At 30.7% G+C, this 20931-nt stretch overlaps 1 protein-coding gene across 5 annotated transcripts in view; it reads right to left on the bottom strand.

Moving 5' to 3' along the window:
- The window catches only part of LOC145269215 (zinc finger RNA-binding protein-like), a 117377-nt gene extending 101136 nt beyond the window's left edge, over nt 1–16241 (bottom strand). For 2 of the 5 annotated variants that reach the window (XM_080124843.1, XM_080124857.1), the window contains exon 1: nt 12254–12588. In XM_080124843.1, the coding sequence (XP_079980969.1) occupies nt 12254–12268 (15 nt within the window). In that variant the 5' untranslated portion in view covers nt 12269–12588. Of the gene's footprint in view, nt 1–12253; nt 12589–15898 lie in introns of those variants that run through there. The other 3 variants (XM_080124835.1, XM_080124840.1, XM_080124849.1) reach the window with 3 other exon arrangements.
- Nucleotides 16242–20931: the final 4690 nt, after the last annotated feature.

Raw genomic sequence — 20931 nt, 5'->3', positions numbered from 1 at the left:
TGTTCGATTTCTCTTATGCTACCATCTGTTTTTAATTAGCCTTTTTTCCATAATATCAAACACTTTTTAGCGGAAGTAAACAATTTCAATAGCATTGCTAATAATTATAAGCTAGTCAGCAGCTGCAGCAGAAGTCGCTGTCGGTTGTTTAGTTTGAAATCAATGGGTTTTGTAAAGCACATTAACAGGTTAATTTTGAGGAAAAAAACTTGTTTAAAATTAATGTGGTTTGTGGTTCTTTTATATAATAGTGGTTGCTTCAAGAAATATTGGTTTTCAAATGCATGTGACTTTCAAACTTTAATTGGAGTTATAAATTAGCAGAGTGACCCAACATTGCCCAAGATTGAATAATGTTCACCGAATGTTTTACACCCCATATTTTTGTCATCGAAATTGATGAAATAGCTCATTTTTCAATTAAATTGATTGATTGCCTGCTTTTAATTGGGAACCCATTGTGATGCACCTGAAGGAAACTTCATGTGCCTCTCGCAGTGACTAAGTTCACAATATATTGTAGTCTACATTGCAGATAACCTACTGTTAATTTTATGAAATTATTAATATATATATATATTTTAATAATTTCATAAAATATATATATATATATATATATATATATATATATATATAATGGCTTGCATTAAAGTTTAAAATGCAAAAGTCAAGTATCATGCTAAAAACATTGCCAAGCACATAAAGTAACTTCATGTGAAATTTCATAAAAATCAACCAAGCTGTTTTTAAGTCCATAGGGCACGAAAACAAAGTTCCTTTTATATAATAGTAGAGATGATTTTATAGCTACCAATTAAAAACAAATAAATAAAATAAATTGAAAAAAAGATTCTATGTTTTTAGGCGATTATGTGTGAATATACTAAGTGAAAAAAGAAAAAAGAAAAAGGGTTTGTATTACTGTGCACATAGATTTGAAAAAGTTATCAAAAAAACAAATATATAACAAATACATGTTATCTTTGATAACATTTGTTATATATTTGTTTTTTTTCAAATCTATGTGTACAGTAATACAAACCCAAAAAAAAAAAATGACAAATACCTTAGAATTTAAAACAGAGGGGGATTAATTTCACATATAAATTTAACCTGGCTATTATTGCCCTTTAGCAGTTAGTACTTCAAATCTTTTCTATATTTTTGAAATTCGAAACATTAGTATATATACAAAAATTACATTATCACTAAATTTAGGTCCAAAACAAGACAATCTCCTACAAGTGTCTCTCTTGAACCAGTCGCACCATTAACTTTAAATCTGAGTGACAAGCCCTGCCACGGAAAATCTTTAATCCTACCACTTTGAGAAAATGACCTCCAATCTATAGTAAAAAAAGGGATGAAATGGTAACATTTAATGCTACCAAGAACAGGCTTCTTTCCTTTAACAATTCCAAGGAACTCCAACAACTGATTGTCATGACTAATAATATGCTACCTGAAAACTCTTTGTTTAAACTCCTTGGCCTAACATTCAAAGGCAGCAAGAATTGAAACAAAGACATTGAAGATATTGCCAAGGTTGCTGCAAAGAAGGTGAGTTCTCTATCATGCTAGAAAATGACTGACATCTGACAGTATACTATATATCTACACAGCTACTATTCGCCCATGTATGGAGTATTGTTGCCACATCTGGGCTGGTGCATCTACTACTAGTCCCTTCCTCTTAAACCAGGTCCAAAAAAAAGTCTCCACCCTAACAGGTCATGCATTATCAACCAAATTCCAACCCCTGCCTCATTGCTGCAATGTTGCATCCCTATGCCTGTTTTACAAGTATTTGCGCTCAGACTCAAAACATTTTTGTCTCCTCAATGTAAATACTTACAATTAACCCAAACAGCAAAATCACACACCTTCACTGTAAAGATGTCAGAAAAATCCAATTCTGTTAGATGATTTTGATTGGAGAAAATCTAAAATTTAACTTTAGAAATTCAAATTCAGCGAATCTTGTTTAATTTGTGCCAACAAATTCAATGTACTGCAAATTTTGAAATAGGAATTTATATTATATCCTTAAAAAACTTTTTAAACAATCCAAAAGACAGAGATTTGGAGAACATTTATTAATTAATGTCTAATATGTAAATTTCACAAAAATTGGAAATATCTGAATTTTCATGAAGAACTACCACCCCTTCACATAAAACTATATATAGCCCATATTACAACCTCTTATGCCTATTAACTGCAACTGCATTGCAGTAAAATTCATAATGATCAATTGGTTAGTTTAAGAGTAAATCCTATCCATAGAAATATATAAAACACATAACTTTATAAATTTTGTTATGAAAATCAACATGTGAGCAATTAGAAAATCTAAATTACTGTTTTAATGATTTAATTTTTCAAGAAATTTCATGATCCATTCAAATTTTCATCCAATTCCATCTGGAGTTACAAGAATTAAAATAGTTCTGCGGCGACTTTGTTTACTTTAATCTGTTCTGCTTCACAATGAATGCCCTGGAAAAGTCCCTTCTGATTAATGTTTACCAGATTAAAAACATTGTATTATTCTGAAAAACAGCCAAGCTCTTTTGCTTATTTTAAAATTGGTAAACATTAATCAGAAGGGATCTTTCCAACTCATTTATCAGGAAGTAGAACGATTAGCTGATAAAGAAAGAAAACAGATGCAGAACTTGATTTTAACTGTTACTAATGTTCAATTATCAATTACCGTGGAAGCAATTGAAACCCAATCTTGAACTTTTCACGTAAATTTTTGGTACTGATCCAGCGTGACCGGTAATGTCTGCCAAACGATTGTGAAAAATGGACTGCATGTTTCTGTGACGTTAGATTTGTGTTAACTATACGAACTATGGAAAAGCAGTAGTGACTTAATGAGTTTTTAAAACCTTTGTTAAACTGCAATTAATAATTAATCTTTGTTATAATTTTGTTAGGTTTTAAGATTTACATAGTTTAACGATTAATAATATTATAAACATTTGTATATTAAATAGAAAATACGGTTTTACTGAATGTTCATTTGGTTACCTACGAGGTTCCATATTTTGTTCGGTAAAAAGAAACAAAATATGAGGGGGGGGCCTACAAAATGCTTAATATTTGTGCAATAATATTTTCAAATTGGTTTTAATCTGGCGATAAAATAGCTGACAAGAGTCATGTTTATATTAAAACTTAATATTTAAAAAAAAATTAAACACAATTAAAAATCTGTTGTAACGGAACATTTTGAAATAATGGAATTTTAATCGTTTTAATCTTTAAAAATAATTAATGTTTACGAAGTTTTTTTTTCTTAGCAATTCAACTGATTATAGTATATATTAATTCGAAAAAACGCTATTTAAAAAAAACAAAAAAAAACATTAAGTTTATATCAATTTTTTAATTGCAACTTGAAGGTAAATTTTTGTTCAATATGTGTATTTAAATTTAAAAAAAAATATTTTTTACTTATTTGAACTCTTCTGTTTCATAATAAATAGAAATTTCGATAGATTTGAATATATTTTGTTCGAATTTCGAAAAAAATAAATATGAGGGGGGAACACGCACTAAAAAAAATATTTCCTCTCGTATATTTTATGAAAACTGCATTTTATATGTAATTTCATTCTAAAATTAGGTATCCCAAACTGGCCTAGTTTAGGTGCGAAAACTAGTAAATAAAGTAAAATTTCCCTTAACTTCAACTTGCGATATCTCGTTTGTTTTTTGGGTTATTTTGATATGGTTTTGATTTAAATAAAATTTAATCTTTTGTCTTTATAGATATATAATTCTTTTTCTTGTGTCTTTAATAGTTTTTTTTTTCAGGATTTTTCAAGTTATGCCTCTAATTTTGGTAAATGTCGCTTTATTTTTTACACAAAAAAAATGTTGATGTTTTTCAAATTTGTTGTGCTTCATATTGTGAGTCTCTAAGTATATAAAAATGGTATCATTTTAAAGAAAAAAGGTCACTTAATAACATGGTGAGGTTATTAAAAGGTTATAAGTGGTTTTTCTAAAAAAAAATCCAACTTGAAAACTTCAGTGAAAGAAACATGAAAGAAATTTTATAGTAAGAATTCGAAGGCATCATTTTGTAAATCTGTTGGTGTCATGTTTATGGCCCCATAAATCAAGGAGCACACACTAATAAAAGTTAGGGTACCTACAGAGATTTTCAACTTAATGCCAGAGAGACCAATTATCAACTGTCAGCTAGCCAGTAGCCACACAGCAGCAGTCAGTACTGACTGACTAAACAGAAAAACAAACAAACAACTTGTTTCACTATGGACTTATCAAAGTTCTTAGGTGAGTTTGTTTTTTCTTTATTATTTAAAAAAGTTATAGAAAGATATTTTTTTAATTAATATTTTTAGAACGTAATTAAAAAAAAAATGAAAATTTACAATTTAAAAAATAATGCCAGTTTATTTTCTATAGCTTTTTTCAAACTTTCATATGTTCTTTCATCGCTTTCTCCTTCGGTTACGGTTGGATAAACTTTAGCATTGTTAAATTATTTTAATTAAATTATTTAATAAAACCGTGTACAAAACATTTTTAGTTGTGTGGGACTGACGGAAACTTTTATTTTTTTCGGTTGGATAAACTTTAGCATTGTTAAATTATTTTAATTAAATTCCATAAACAAAACGTTCGGCTAGTGACTTATGACGATAAAGTATATGTTTTTGTTATTGTTCAGAAACACAAGTTTTTTTAATTATGAAAAAAAAAAAAGAGAGAATTAAAAAAAAATTATTTAAAATAAATTACTTAAAATAAGCATTATTTATTTACTAATTTTTTGTTTCTTTGTTTTGGATTCATAAAACATGTCAACATTTACGCTTTGTAGAAAAAAAACTGACTAAATATAAAAACTCAGTTCCAAGACTATATATTAGCAAATATATTAAATTATTTTGTCCTAAAATTTGAAAATAATTACATAAAAACTTTTTATGTCAGCATTAACAGAAATTGTGACCGAACGCACATGTTTTTGTTTTTCAATTCGCCAAACATGTCTAAATTTACGCTTTGTAGAAAAAAACTGACTAAATATAGAAACTCAGTTCCAAGGCTATATATTAGCAAATATATTAAATTATTTTGTTCTAAAATTTTAAAATAATTACATAAAAACTTTTTATGTCAGCATTAACAGAAATTGTGACAGAACGCATATTATTTTTTTTTTTTTGTTGTCACCCGTACATACACTCATAAACAATAAAAGTGGTTGCAGGACAGAATGGCTGGCATTCTGCAGCAAAGAAGGGTACCAATCTCAAATCACAAGTTATCGGGCAAATAGGTTTAATTCTCTATTTGAAAATGCCCTGGCAATATATCACCATAAAGAGCACATAAAATTATTTTTATCTGTGTTTGCAACATCTTGCAATATGAAATTACAGAGTGTTTTGGCTGACATTTCTGATGAGAGACTACATTCCCTACTTGCTGCAGTTGGTTTGCTGAACATTAATTTGACCAAACCTTTCTGGAAACTTGTTAACAGCACTGTTCAGTATGTTGAATTCCATCACTATATCAAGAAAATGGCTCTAAGTTTAAAATGCTGGATCAACAATCCCCAGTTGTTATTAAAATCTGACTGTAAAGGTGTATTTAATGGGAAATTCTTTGAGGAAGGCAATGTGTCTCTCTGTATTAGTCTCACAGCCCCTGAACTTGTTTTAGAATGTTTGCGCAAGATACTCAGTAAGTTCCTCATTGTCACTAAGCACCAGTTGCATGACTTTTTAGAAGGAGGTGCTTTTGGAAAAGATGTAGATCAGGAGACGAGAGATGCCTTGAAGAGCTGCCCTTTAACAAATCTGTCAGGTGAGCATGCCTTTGGAGATTTAGATTTTAGCATGCAAACAAAACGACATGCATTTTGCATCACTACATAATCGATCATCTTCAAATATGCTTAAGCGCAATCGGACAACAGCTTGGTTGGAAGTAATATCATCAACAAAGAGGCAATCCATTCTGAGCATCTCCAGAAAACATGCAAAACATTTGAGACAAAAACATGCACAACAAGCCTTTGTGAAACTTTGTGTCCAAGAAAAAATTGCACAAAATGAAAGATTAAAGAAGGAAAAAGAACGTCAAGCTGCTGCTGAGAAAGAGAGACTTATTAACTCTGTTATTAAGCATGGTGGTCCAGTGAAGTCTGATAAACAGATAAAAAAAATTTCAGAAAGTGGTTTGGAAGCACTTAAAGACCAATTGAGATACCTCAAGGTTGTTTTAGGTGTCAAAATCAACACCAGTGGAAATAAAGTTCAACTGGAAGCTGCTCTCTCTGACTACTTGAAAAGAAATCCAATTGATTCATCTCCACCTCCACCAAAGCAACAAAAAATGTCTTCCCTAAGTGAATCTGCTGAACATTCAGATAACTCCTGCAGTTGTGATGAAGATCCATCTCAGGATATCTTCAGTTATGAACATCAAGGACAATGGGTAGCTGTCTACTATGACACCAACTTTTACATTGGCCAAGTCATTGATATTATAGCTGCATCCAGCACTGTAGTAAAATTTTTAATGCAAACAAAAAGTACAAAAGATTATTTTCGATGGCCTTTATCAGAGGACATTGCACAAGTAGAGTCAGCATTTGTCTACAGGTGGGATTTTGAGGTAATGCCAGTTTCAAGTGATGGTAGGATTTGGAGGGTTCCCGAGATATCTACCATAGCAGAAGCCTATGAAAGAATTCTGAGAGAAGATCGATAAGAAAGGAATTGTAGTAAGACCTAAAATATCTTTCTTACTTGTTTTTTTAAGTTGAAAGTCTTTCAATGTTTAAAAAAAATGATTTGTGCCTTTTTTTTTTTTTGTATAAAAAATTTCTAAATATTATTGTCGTCGGTGCTTTTTTGGCGAGTTTAAATTTCCCAAAGTAAAAGTATTTCTGTGGCAAAAAGTTTTGTTATTAGAAACAAGGCAACCATTTTTTTGAATTCCTCATCCAAAAATTAGTAAAGTTGCAAAGTTTCAAGCTTCTACCACCAATGGTTACAGTTTTATAGCAATTTCAGTAACGTACTTTTGACTCATTTTTTTTTACCTTTTTTGCCCTTTTTACAAAATTTCCTGTTTGACTGCTTTTACATGGTCCACAATTGAGTGGTTTTATCAATTTATAATTAAAAGAAAGAATTATCTTGATCTCTAATGTGTTTTTAATCATACTAAGAAGATTCAATACCTTAGCTATTAAAATGAAATTGATATGAACAGTTGCATTTCCGTGTCGTATTTTCACTGTTTTCACGTTGATAGAGGGATTTTGCCTAGTGTTTAAGTTGGTTTCATCTAATATTTATTGCCTAAATTTGTATTAATTTTCATCTACTACAAGATGACATTACATTTATAAGGATTTTTCACTTGTTAGTAGCTTACATTTTTAGTTATAGACTATGAAATTTGGCTTCTCGGCCACGATAGCAAATTTCAACTTTCCGACAAACTTTGAATGATCATAACTTGATGGCTAATTGACCTACCAAAATAAATTTGGTATTTTTGTAAATGGTTTACAAAAATCTACATGCCCACATTACTTTTTTTTAGATATGATAAAAATAAAATTTTGGTTTGGGATACCTACTAAAATGGATAAATATTGAAAATTTCACGAAAATCTGACCATTAGTTGATTTTTGCTAGATTTATTAAATACGGGTATGTTTTCACTTAAAGCGTCAATTATGTAAATACGATTTTCGTCTCGCAATTTCATTATTTTCGTTCGATGAAAAAAAATTTTTTTTTAATTATTACTGGTTTATTTTGCCCATCTTTTAAATGGAACAAAAGTTATACTGATAATATTAATTCATAATAAAGTTACAAACTGTTACATATAGGGTGGGGTAATTCTGTGGTGAATTTTGTCAGTCCCTCCCTCACCGACTGGAGATCATGTCGGCAGCTTTCGGCATTGTTATGTTGTTACGGAAGCAGACGAAAGATGTCAAGATGAGCCAATAATCAGCATTTTTAGCAGACAACATTTTTAATAAACCCGATTGGATTGCAAGAAAATTTTGTTTTAAAAGCCAACATGAACTACAGGTGAAAAAAAAATAAAACAAATGTTACCAAAGGTTGCTAAGTTGCTCTTTCTACCCATCTGAATAAGTTTTTTGGGGTTTGTATTACTGTACACATAGATTCGAAAAAGTTGTCAAAAAACAAATATATAACAAATAAATGTTATCAAAAGCAAAATAAGTTACTTTTCTACCAAACTGGATATATTTTTCGTGTTTTTATTCAATGTAACATATTTATTCAGCTCGAAAAACAGTGGTTACCGATGTATTGGAAAATTCAAGATGGCGTCTGATTCTCTCTTTAACACGGTAAGTTTGGGAAAAGGTGTTATAAATAAAAACCCAGATAAAATACTGTTAAGAACTCGCTCAATATATGTTACCGTGACATAGGTTGACATATATTCGGCGGGTTTTTAATAGTATTTTGTATAGTTTTTTATTTATAACACCTTTTCCCAAACTTACCATGTTAAAGAGAGAATCAGACGCCATCTTGAATTTTCCAATACATCGGTAAACACTATGTTTTTCGAGCTGAATAAATATGTTACATTGAATAAAAACACGAAAAATATATCCAGTTTGGTAGAAAAGTAACTTATCTTGCCTTTGATAACATTTATTTGTTATATATTTGTTTTTTGACAACTTTTTCGAATCTATGTGTACAGTAATACAAACCCGTTTTTTTATATATAGCGTTTATTTTACTTTTGAAACAAAAAGTAGCGTAAAGTCTGCCGAGTTAGTTCATTAGAGCCATAGTCAAACCTCGATAATGGTTCATAAAAACAAAATACTGGTAGAACTCACAAACTCACATTATTAGTGACATTTATTGGATGGGTTTCTATCAGTATTTTGTTTAATTTTCGATTTTTGAGCAATATTTAAGGCTAGACTAATGGAACCCCCATTTTTTTTTTTAAATCTAATCAAATAGGCTGTTTCAATACTTCTAATTTTAAGGATTAAAAAAAAAAAAAAAAATTAAAATAAGTTAAAGCATAAAAATTTATCCCGGTAGGTAAAAGAGTAATTTGGTTTGGCTTTGGTAACACCTTGTTTTGTTTGATATTTTAATAAATGCCTCAAAAAGAGAGAGAAAAGACACGAAAGGTAGTCGCAATTTTATTAAAAGAGATTTACCATTTTCGATACTTCCTACTAGATGTTTACTTAGGAGGAAGTAACCACATTCTTGCTACTACAAAAGTAACTTCACTGCGCCCATCTTATACTATAACATTAGATTTGAATTTGCCGGATTTAAGGGAAGGAAGGTACATTAAATCACCTTCTCGTCTTAACAGGAAATTCATGGCCATTGTAAAGTTACTTACACGAGGAGGCGTGTATGGTGAAGCAAGAGTCGCCAATTATTTTTTTGAACCAGCTACCAGCACTGCTGGTGTCCAGTCGTAAAGTCTGGCGATTGGAAACAATACCGAAAATATTTAATTTATAGCTGGGGACAGAATATACGGATTCATACTTTACCTCCGGTTGCTCATTCATTTTTATGGTATCTTTTGTTTATTAAATTGTTTAGTGAAAATAAAGAACAGGACCTTCATCCCATATTAAGGGCTTTTCTGGCTAATAATGTTAATATTTTGAAAAAAACTTAGTATGGAAAGGGCAATCGGAAGTGGATGGGAAGCGGTAATCGTAAAGATAACAGAGTGATGCAGTATGCACTGCAGTAAGCCCAACAATTCGAACCCAGCACACAGTCGTCCATCAGTTACATATTTCATGCCAGTAACCACTTCTACATAATTTGGACAATTTAACTTAATTAAGACTATAAGAGAAAACTGTACGTATAAAAAGTAATTAAACTAAATAAGTGGAATAAATTCGATAAATTAAAATGAATATTTAAATTAAAAAAAACTAAAAAATAATTTACGTTAAAAATGGACATTAATTTTACAAATCCGTTTCTCGTCATATTTAAATGTAGAAAGAACGTTCCCCTCACAAAAATATTAATATTGCCAAGAATTAAAAAAAATAATTGAATTTCCTCTATAACAATAAATATATGAAAGTAGTAAGCTTTAACACGTTTTTTTTTATCAACGGCTGTTAAGTTAAAGAAAAAATTCGATTTTCAGAGAATGGTGGGAAGCAGTAAGCACGTGTAAAAATGGAGGTCAGCCGGGAAAACCACTTTTGTCTTCTTTGTTTAAGTTTTCTTGGTTTATTTTTTTGTTTTTTTAATTAGGAAATTCAAAAAATAAGAGGGAAATAACTGACGAATCAAACCCCTAATTTTTACTTTTTAAAAGGAAGAAATGTTTAAATATTGAGTATAAATAATAAAAAAAAAATAACTAAAAAATAAATCAATATATATTTTTAACAAAATTACAAATACAAAAAAAAAAAAAAGAAAGAAAATCAACGATGGATTATCGTACGTTTTCAGCGTCCTAAATTCAATTCTCTTTACAAAAGATTGGATTTGTAGTTTTATTGCGATTGAAGAGAAAAGTAAAACAAAAAATTTAATTGATTTTGGTAATTTTTTTTTACTTTACTTTCCACCTTAACAATCACCTTTAAAATGAGATTTATAGTTTTTCGGGTATACTGAAACGAATATCGCATTTAAATTTGTCGCAAATAAGTATCCGGATATTAAGCAATGTAATTCCTTATGCTATAAGCAGTGGCCATTTTTTACAAGTATATGTTTGGTGCACGCGCTTGCGCGTAAAAAATGACTACTTAAAACATAATTACATTGCTTAATATCCGAAAAGCTACTTATTTGCGACAAATTTAAATGAGATATTCGTTTTTAGCATACCCCGAAAAGCTGTGTCATTTTAAAGTTGATTGTTAAAGGTGGAAAGCAAGTAAAAATGTGTCAATTTTTATAGCAAACTTAGTATTTCATTTTGTTAATTTTAATATTAGAAAAACTCAACGAGAGAAAGAAACAGATACAGGAAGGGGGAATATCAATTTTTTGCTAAGTTTGTTAACTTATGTCTAAAAATACTAAGTTCTTAAAAAATTCAATCGATATTTAGATTTTAATCAATAGTCTGATTTTGTTTAAAACGTTTTAATTTTAAATCTGCAAATCGAATTATAGTTTAGAACGTTCTTAGGATTGAAAACGTATACAAACTAGTCGATTTTCTTTTTAGAAAATCGAAAATAATTTGTATATAATTTAATATTTTAAAAAGATTTTAATAAAATACGTTTCGTCAAAATAAATTATTTAGAAAAAAAAAATCAAAATAAGTATGATACAAAGAATATTAAATTTCATATTAATGCCAAAAATAAAGTTCAGTTAATCATAAAATAATAAAAATTTAACTAGATAAAAAATATTTTTTAATATCATTGAGAATATATACATTTTTTTATTATTATTGGTATTTATTTCTATGAATTGCATTTATAAAAATAAACGATAAAATTATTTGAGAAAAGACTTAATTTATAGAAAAAGTCAATGTCAAAAAATCGAGATGAGAGCGAGAAAAAAAAAGACAAAGAGATTGAAAACGAAATTGGCCATAAAATAGGGGTTCGGTTTAACTTTATAACCATGTATTAAACTGATCCCTCTTTTTGTGCTTTCTATATTCTGAGAATTCTTTCCCATTATACTTATTTACTCACTGAACCGGCTTTGCTATCATTGTTTGTTTGTGTCTGAAATTAATATTTAGAACTTGTATTTGTTGTATATATCTATATTTTTAAATTATATATATATATATATATATATATATATATATCTCCATTATTTTTTATTAAAATAATTTAGGCGTGCATCTTCATCACTACAAAGTGGCGATTGTAAACTTAGTTTCATTTACATAAGTAATCGTTTACAAATATTTTCAACACCTTTTTGTCATTCAAACGGAATATATAATCGCAAAAAATAATTTATAATTCAGTTTCCACCCGCCTTTTTTTTTTCTTTTCGAGGATTTCTTTTAATTGCATTTTTAAAAGGAAGTTTTCACATTGAAAGGAGCGCTCACACACAAACGCGCTACACAATATCAAAATAGATATCCAGAAGAAATGTTGAAGAGATCAGAATATTATTATAGGACTGACTATGAAAACAAGAATATATATGTATATTTTATAAAAGGAAAAGATCTTACCGAAATCGGCGACATTTTTTTTTCGATTCGTGTGAGCAAGAAATAAAGATGGGCTTTCTCTACTAATGTTTCAAAATATTGGACGATACTACCACAAAAAATATGAAAAATAGTCGGGTAGTTTCAGAAAAATATACTAATAACGTTAATTAGTCGTTTATAATAGAAAAATAAGTACTTTGGAGGATCAAAGTTATATTTTGTTCTCCCCGAGGAAAATGAATATTTAGATAGAAAAGATCGTGTACGTACGACCAAACATCAGTTAAGAGGAAGGAGACGCCATGATCTTCGTAAAATTACACTCTCTCCTAGCTTTCTATCTATCGCTCTCTTTTTCATCCACCGGCGATTAGATAGGTAGAAAGCTAGATAGCATAAAGTGTCGGAAAATATCCTCAATATGAACTTTTTAAAAATTCTTTCAATTAACTACTTCTACTATAATCGCAACAATTTCATTTATTTTCCAGCTCGAAAAATCTTTAAACCTACTTTTTTTTTTATTAGTCAAGGAGAAAATGTAATTAAATATTTGAAACTATGGATGTGCAAAAGAAAATCAGTTCGCTTTATTTTCCTAAAAATATTTCACTCATCGCATATGGTTGAGATTTAGTTATCAAGAAGAATTTCTAAATACTACGTATTCCAATATAATAAAACATACAAAAGTAATTTGTGTATTAAAATAAAAGCTTATTACCATATATATATATATATATATATATGTCACACTTCCTCAATAACTACTAACTATAGGAGTACCGGGTAATCAATATAGGTGTTTTTGAAAACAGATAAATGAACTCCGTGTCTAAATGTATGTAGGAGTGTTTATTATATCATTTAGCATGTGTCTGACATTTTACATTACTTTAAAAATCGATACAGACTTATTAGCCACTACATTTCAAAAAAAAGAACTTAGATTTATTTGGGTGAAATGTTGCTATTTTGGCCTTCCATAGTTATACTCGCTCGTATAATGTTTTATAAAACTAAAGAGAAGATATTAAAAAATAGTTTTTGCATTTGCTAGTCAAAGCATGAAAAAGGTAAATAATGAAACAATTAAACTGTTTAAGTTTAACTAAGTATTTGTTTAAGTTGTCACTTTTTGAAAACGATAATTGTCGACCCAATAGAATGTTGAACGTTTAAATATCACGCCGAGTGTTTTTGCGGACGTTTATATATATATATATATAATTTGACTTTGTTATCATTGTTACTTTTTTTTTTTCGTCTTTTCAATTTTTTTCGGTACTTGAGCACTTTTTCCACCGTGCTGAAATAAAGTTATTTTGGTGCTAATGCAGATCCGCGCTATTTTTTTTTAAATCGTATTTCTACGTTTAAAGTTTTGTTTTTTTATTCAATTGTAAGGTTAAAGTACAGAATAGGTACAAAACACCATCCCCTCCCCATGTTAAGAATAGCTTTTTAAATAACGTTATTATTTCAGCACGGATCGCTCTGCATGATTACCATAATAATTAAAAAAGATATCGTTAAGCTTTAATATAACTTGAAAAGCTATTTAAAAATAGCGCGATGGCTAAAGTGCGCAAACACCATAATTTTTTTTATAATCGGGTCGGTAGCCCATTTGATAATAATTAGCTGAAAATCAAAAAAATAAAATAAAATAATACGGGGGGGGGGGGTACCGCTACCATACGCCCCCTTTTTTTTGTTTATAAAACTGCAATTAAAATTCGAAAAAAAAAAAAAAAAGCATAAAAATGACCGGCAAGCGATTTAAGTTAACTGAAATAATTTTACTTTTTAAAAATGTTATGCGCGAAGAGCATGAAACCCAAAACTTCCTATTTTTAACTGGAAATTTAATAGTGTCTGAATAAAAAAAAAGACAGACGTTGATTTCAATCATTGAAAAAGAAAACACATACCAATTTATAAACTTTAAAAAGACAAAGCTGATTAGATTTTAATAGAAAATATAATTGAAGATCAGACAATAACAATGGACTTTATTTTAACTAAATTTTTCAACGATCTACAAACTGAACGGATTTGCTGTCTTAGGCATAAGATATTTTTTTGAAGTTCACACGCGAGAACATCAAACGTATAAATTTAATAAACAAAAAAATACGGTACTCGTGAATTTATGTTACCACGCGGAAATATTTAGAAACAAATTTTTAACATAGGGAGGGAAGAGTAATTATTCTGTACTGTTCTAACAGTTTAACAAAAATATCGTAAAAATCGAATTTAACTTAACGCGATAACAGATGCACAAGCACAAGAAAATAAAATACATAAATGATAGATATTAATAATTTCTTTATTCGAATATAAATCGATTGTGTTTGGAGGGAAAATTCGGAGCACGCGGTGAAGAAAAAAAAATACGGATATAGAGAGGGGGGGCAGTTTCTTCAGGTCGTGTACGGTTTCAGCGTCCCGAATTCTCTTTCCTAATCTATAACGATTATCCCATTTATAGCTTTAAAAACATATCGCAATTTAATTTTGCTAAGAACAAAGTGTAGTATCTGTTCTAACGCTATTTTTTCTTCTGTCAATGAATGAGAAATCCTTCTAGATTAAGGCAATTTTATCTCTCCTAAATAATAAAAAAAAAAAAAAACGCACTCTGGATTGGGTTAATTTTTAGGTGACTCAGCGTATTATAAACACCCCAACTTCCCCATGTTAAGGACGGCTTTCGGAATAAACACCCAACCTCGAAAGCCGTTCTTAACATGGGACTGTTGAGAGGGGGTATTTATTCGGAAAGCCGTTCTCAACATGGGAAAGTTGAGGTGTTTATAATACGCTGGCTGGGGCACGTCGTAAAAACTGACCTTGGATTGGAATCCAGAGTTCATCTTTTTGGGAGAGCTGGATTCCGCCAATTAAACACTGAACTTGGGACTAATGCTGCCCTCGTGGATAAATGGAACATAGCTACAAAGATTTAATTTAAACAGCATGTTTTTCGATTAAACATTTTACATTAGATAAAAACTTAGCCAGTAAGGTAGAAAAGTAACTTATCTTGCCTTTAATAATATTTGTTTTTTGACAACTTTTTCGTATCTCCGTGTATAGTAAAACAAACCCGATTTTTTATCTAACAATCTAATAAACAAAAAAAAATATCATGAAATTTGAATTTAACTTGAAAAATACTATTTAAAATAGCGCAAAAAAAAAGTTTTGCGATTTCTATAAATAATAAAGTTAGCAAAATAAAAATGGCTCGTGTTGAAAATATACATAACTTCATTGAATGATACAGAAATTAATTAGCGTTAAAAATTCGATAAAATAAAGCGAAGAAATTATTAAAATAAGATGGATTGTAAAAAAATTTAAACGGCTTAAGAAAGAAAGTTTCGAAAATTCTTACAAAACTATAATTGAAATAAGGAAAGAACAGTAGTTTTTATTTTATTTTTTTATGATTAAAATGTAGTTATTTTTTTAATTAAAAATAATAACGTAGAACACTAAAATAAAATCAAAACCGATCGATTCACTTCGTAAAAACTTTTTGACTACCTCCTCTCTTTCAAGAGTTGTCGAAGTTTAAGTTTCGTTCTCTATCAAAAGAAATAGTGAAGAAAAAATATATAAATAAATATATTTCGCGAATAAGCTACTCACAAAACCAGGCGACATTTCAATTGGTGTTTTCGGAGAAGAAAGATCAGCTTTCTCTTGCGATTTCTTTTTTTGTTTTCGTTTCATCGTCATTGTTGGCAAATAATGTCACAATGCAAAGCGGGAAGTGGATCGGCGAAAAAAAAAAATTAATAAATGAAAAATTTTACAGGAAGGCCGACGAAACGATAGAAATATATGGTTGACTACAACAGGAACTCCTTTTTTTTTCCTTCTTCTTCTTCTTCTTCTTCTTCTTAAAAATAAATAAATTTAAAAAAACAACAAAAAAAAAAACTATCACCAAGATTCCCTTGTGTGAGTTCGGGCAGAGACAGAGACGAACGGACCGCGCGTGCGCTTTTTTCACCTCCCTGGCTTTTCTCTTATTAGTTCAACAACTACTGGGAAAAGAACGGCGGACACGCATTAAACCAAATTTTAACTCGACCTATGGCTGCGGAAACAGTTTTTTGTGTTCTTTTTTAGAATTCAACATAATTAAAAAAAAAAAAAAACTACAGAAAAATACAATCTGTTACCTAACGGAAATGTACTCCTTCCATAAACAATTATGTAAATTGATCAAGTATTTGATTTTAGATATAAAAAGAAAATGAAGGTAACAGACCAAAAAACAAATATATAACGAATACTTATATAAAAACACGGTTGAAGAGAAAAACAAATAAATGAAGGAATGATTTTCAATCTCGGAAAAAATAAAATGAATAATAAAAAGGGATCTTAATTCAAGCTAATTTTAAAAAATCTACAAAAAACTCTTTATGATTTACGTGAAAGTGTGGCTCTGAGTTAGGTGTTGACAATTGTATGTAGTGACCGTGGAGTCACTAACTTGTAAGGGGGTGATTGGCGTTCACCAATTCATAATCGGGATCTATCAATTTGTAGGACCAAGGTTGCGGGTGCAAAAATCTCTTGTAGTCGAAAGTAGTAAGGTATCCGCGGGACCGTTAAAGGTAAATTTAACGAGATCGACGATTAATAGAAGATCAGTCACATCCTCACATACATAAAATAAAAAAGATAGAAATAACTCCGGAAAATAATGACACCTGACCAAGAACTTGAAATCACTGTATTAGTATGAAATAAACAACATTTATTGTGAGAAATTAATCTCACAAACTCAATACTTCCTGCCTGAGGCAAAAATAATTCCACAATTACAAAACTATACCTTTCAACTAAAATTTTATTCAGTTATAACATCAAAGAAAGGTTATTGGTCTGGGTAAAGTCCTTGTAAAACGGTGGATCAGTTTTGCCTCCCAAATTGGGAGCCAGCAGTTAACTTCTTTTGTTGGAGTGGTAGCATGGTTTTCCTTCGAAAATGTTCATGGTGCTCTTGGCAAGAGTTAATGATCACTATGTGGAATAACCTGTGGAGCTTCATCCTTACAATTTGAACAAAGCCACTTCCCTAAGGCACCTTGCTGATTAATTCCTATGCAGCTGAAATGATACCAGCTGTCACAGGAATCACTGCACACCATAGGCGATGTTCCATCATCAGGAACTGAACAGGTTGGACAGAAGGACTTATTTCCTCAATAAACTCGGTTGATACAATATCATTATTTCCCTTAATTTCCAAGGGCACAAGATTTTTTAAGGAATGGACCTGTTCGCACCTGTCTTTAAGAACAACCGTGGAACGAACATTATTGTCACTTCCAGTAATTAATTTAATTATTTTACCAAGATTCCAAAATTGTCTGGGTTTGTTGGGAGACTTAATAAGCACTATCTCTCCAACAGATAACTTTGGGGAACAACTGCTCCCAATTTTGGCATCGACTTCTCTTACTGACAAGATGTAATCATTGTGCCAGATATGATTGAATTTTTCAACAAATTTATTCCTCATTTCGAGGGAATGTAACAAGCAGTCCTATTTGGAGGGTCAGGACATAATTTAAATTCATGATTATTAATAAGCAAACGAGCTTGATAGCCTGTTTGTAAAAAATGATTTTCAGACAATACACGCCTGGAAAATTCAAATTTCCTCCCCAAAATATCACCTAAATGTGCGTAGGCGGCTTAAAACATGAAAATGGCATTGTAACTGGAGTTTCTCACATTATTTACATGTTAGGAATACTAGCTCAAATCGTTCCAACGTAAGTATTTTCTTGTAATGAGTGTTAATTATGCAGGATTAGCTAAATGAGGATTTCATGAGAATAGCATGGAGTTTAAAATTACTTGTTTTTCTGTGATCAAAGTGTCACACGTCGCTTAGAATACGTATGATTATTTTCTGAGAGAAAAATGAACAGTCCATAATCATAAGAGCGAAAATGTGCTAGTGTTTATCACAAAAAGCAGTAATTCGAAATAGTATTGTGTAAAAAATGGAGAATTAAATTCCCATTCAGTATGGTAATTTTCTATGACGAGAGTTAAGGTGCATGTGCATGGCATGCAAATTCAAGACGGATGGGGGGGGTTAACGTCTCTCTTGTAATGTAGATAATAATTTGAGGAAATTCTCTAAATTTCATTTAAAAATTAATCAATAAACGTATACAGTAGATGGCTTATTCTAACTCTTATCTAGCAGATAGTAATGTAAATATTGATGTCATCAGCTACTGGTAATTTTATATCTATATTTCTGCCTGCATTTAGTCAATAATTTGTCCCTCCTATTTAATATACTCATAAGGCTTTGTTTTGGGGTTTTTTTTTTTTTGTTTCCTTTTCATTTTCTTTTTTTGAAGATTGTAATGCTGAGTATGGGACAGCCAAACTAGCTGCCAAAATTTCCCTGCTTTTTATTGAAATTAACCGAGAGCTCTTTTTAGTATCGTCACTGTTCCCTTAAGTGCAATTGCCTGGATTTCTCTTGCACTTGGTTCACCAGAAATATTAGTTAGGTAGGACTTCAAGTTCTTCTTCATAAGCCCGGTAACACCTATAATAAGTGGTATGATTGATATCCCTAAGATTCCAGTTTCTTTTCATATCATGCATGAGACCTTCATATTTCGTCTGTTTCTCTCTTTCAGCTCTGTTCAGACCTCCATCATTAGGGACACTCATTCCAACCAAGGTTGCCACTCTCTCTGACTTATTCCATATAACTAAATCAGGTTTGACAGCAGCATTTTCAAGGTAGGTGGCTGTCGTATATGATTAATAAGACATATAAATTAATGGCTAAATGCAAATAGAGAAATAAATTTCTAAGTAACAAACCCTGATGACAACATTAATCTCTACACTGCTATACTTTTTATTAGAGTTAGAATCGGCCATTTAGTATCATTAATAAATTTTTAAGTGTGACTCAGATAATTTTCTTAAATTATTATTATTTACATTACCGGTAAATGTGGTCAAGGAAGGCATATACATGTCTGTGTGTATGTATGCTTGTCGCCTGGCTAGGCCATAGGCCATAGGGGAGACAACCGAAGCAGCAAAACTGAAGCTCGCCTGCAGGACACTATATATACAAATGTAGGCAAATTTGAGCATATTTTATCGGTTTGAATATATAAGTTCTTTTTTACTAATTGTCATAAAATTTTAACCATAGAATAGTATTATGATTATTATTTATATATATATATATATATTTTATATTAAAATTTTAACCATAGAATAGTATTATAATCTCCAAAAAGCCTGTAAATTTTTATGTAATTTCGTTCCATTGAAGCAAAGATATGAGCATTTCAATATTCAATTTGGCTACCAGTATATATATATATATATATATATATATATATATATATATAATAAAAATTGCAATTAAATTTACCAAAATGATCCAAGATAGTAAAATTAAAGTATATTATAAATATTAAAGAATTAATATTTATAAAATTATCTCAGCCAGATGTAAAAGCTCGATAAAACCAAATAGGAAATAGAGCTTATAATACGAGCAAACAGTTAATAAAACATGTGTACGAGCCTTTTTCAAGTCTCACACAAAAACACACATTCACATTTCAAGCTATGTCATATACATACGCGCACACAAACATACGCGCCCACGTTACACATGTACACATATTCACGTTCGTGTACATACACTCACATTCACATGTATAGACACACACGCGCACACGAACACACACATGGACGACGTCACTTCCGCTTTCTAAGGAATTATACACATGCGCAAATGACCGCCGGAAACGAGTATAAAACAAAGAGACAAGCTGTTTCTAACCCTTTTAGAACCAACTCTCGACTAGAGAGGTTGGGCTAACCAGCTGCCTCCCTTTCGGGAGGCGCACGCTCGCGCGCGTCAACACCCCTTACTACTATGTATGGGGCACGAGCTAACAGACCGTATGTACACATTCACACTCTTTCTCTTTCTATCTACTACTGGTCCCTGAGAACATCTTCGCGTAGCTGACTACTAACTGATGTCAACTCTCATATTCTCTTCTTTGTCTACATGCTGGACTAGTATTCTCATTTCCACTACAACACTTATTTCTCTTCCCATGCGCGAACAAACGATAGTGAGATGAACACACATTTCCTATCCTTCTACAACACCAACCCCGCAACGAACATTGGTTACACTCGCGCGGACATGAACACATGTTATAACTAAAACGTTCATTCTTTCAACAGCAAATAAACGACGTTTATCTTATCCATCAATTGAGTCTTTGTTTCCTTCAATTCCATTCGTTTCATTATTCTTTTGTAACGGGATTGGGGTATTTATATGCCCTAGTCCCCTACACATGTTAAAAAACACTTTGAAATGAGTTAAAAATATATTTAATCTGAAAAGGAAACACTAGATAAGTGGATAGTCCTTTATCCGCAGAGTTTTGAAGAAATACTTTCCTTCTCATCAGAGGGTAGGAATTAGCAAAATGCGGGATCGGATTTTGCATGCAAAAGTATTTGATGAAACAACATCAAAGATCTTACTTGAAAACAAAAAAAGTGAAGCAGAGGGAATATGGTGAAGAAAAAGGTGATTACACATGAATGGATAGTCTGGTGGAAGATAAATAATCCAGTGA

The sequence above is a fragment of the Euprymna scolopes genome, chromosome 4 (genome assembly GCF_053919585.1).
Source record: "Euprymna scolopes isolate OS-2025 chromosome 4, ASM5391958v1, whole genome shotgun sequence".
Lineage (NCBI taxonomy): Eukaryota > Metazoa > Mollusca > Cephalopoda > Sepiida > Sepiolidae > Euprymna > Euprymna scolopes.
Note: the sequence above shows the minus strand (reverse complement) of the source record. Positions and strands in the feature narration are given on the sequence as shown.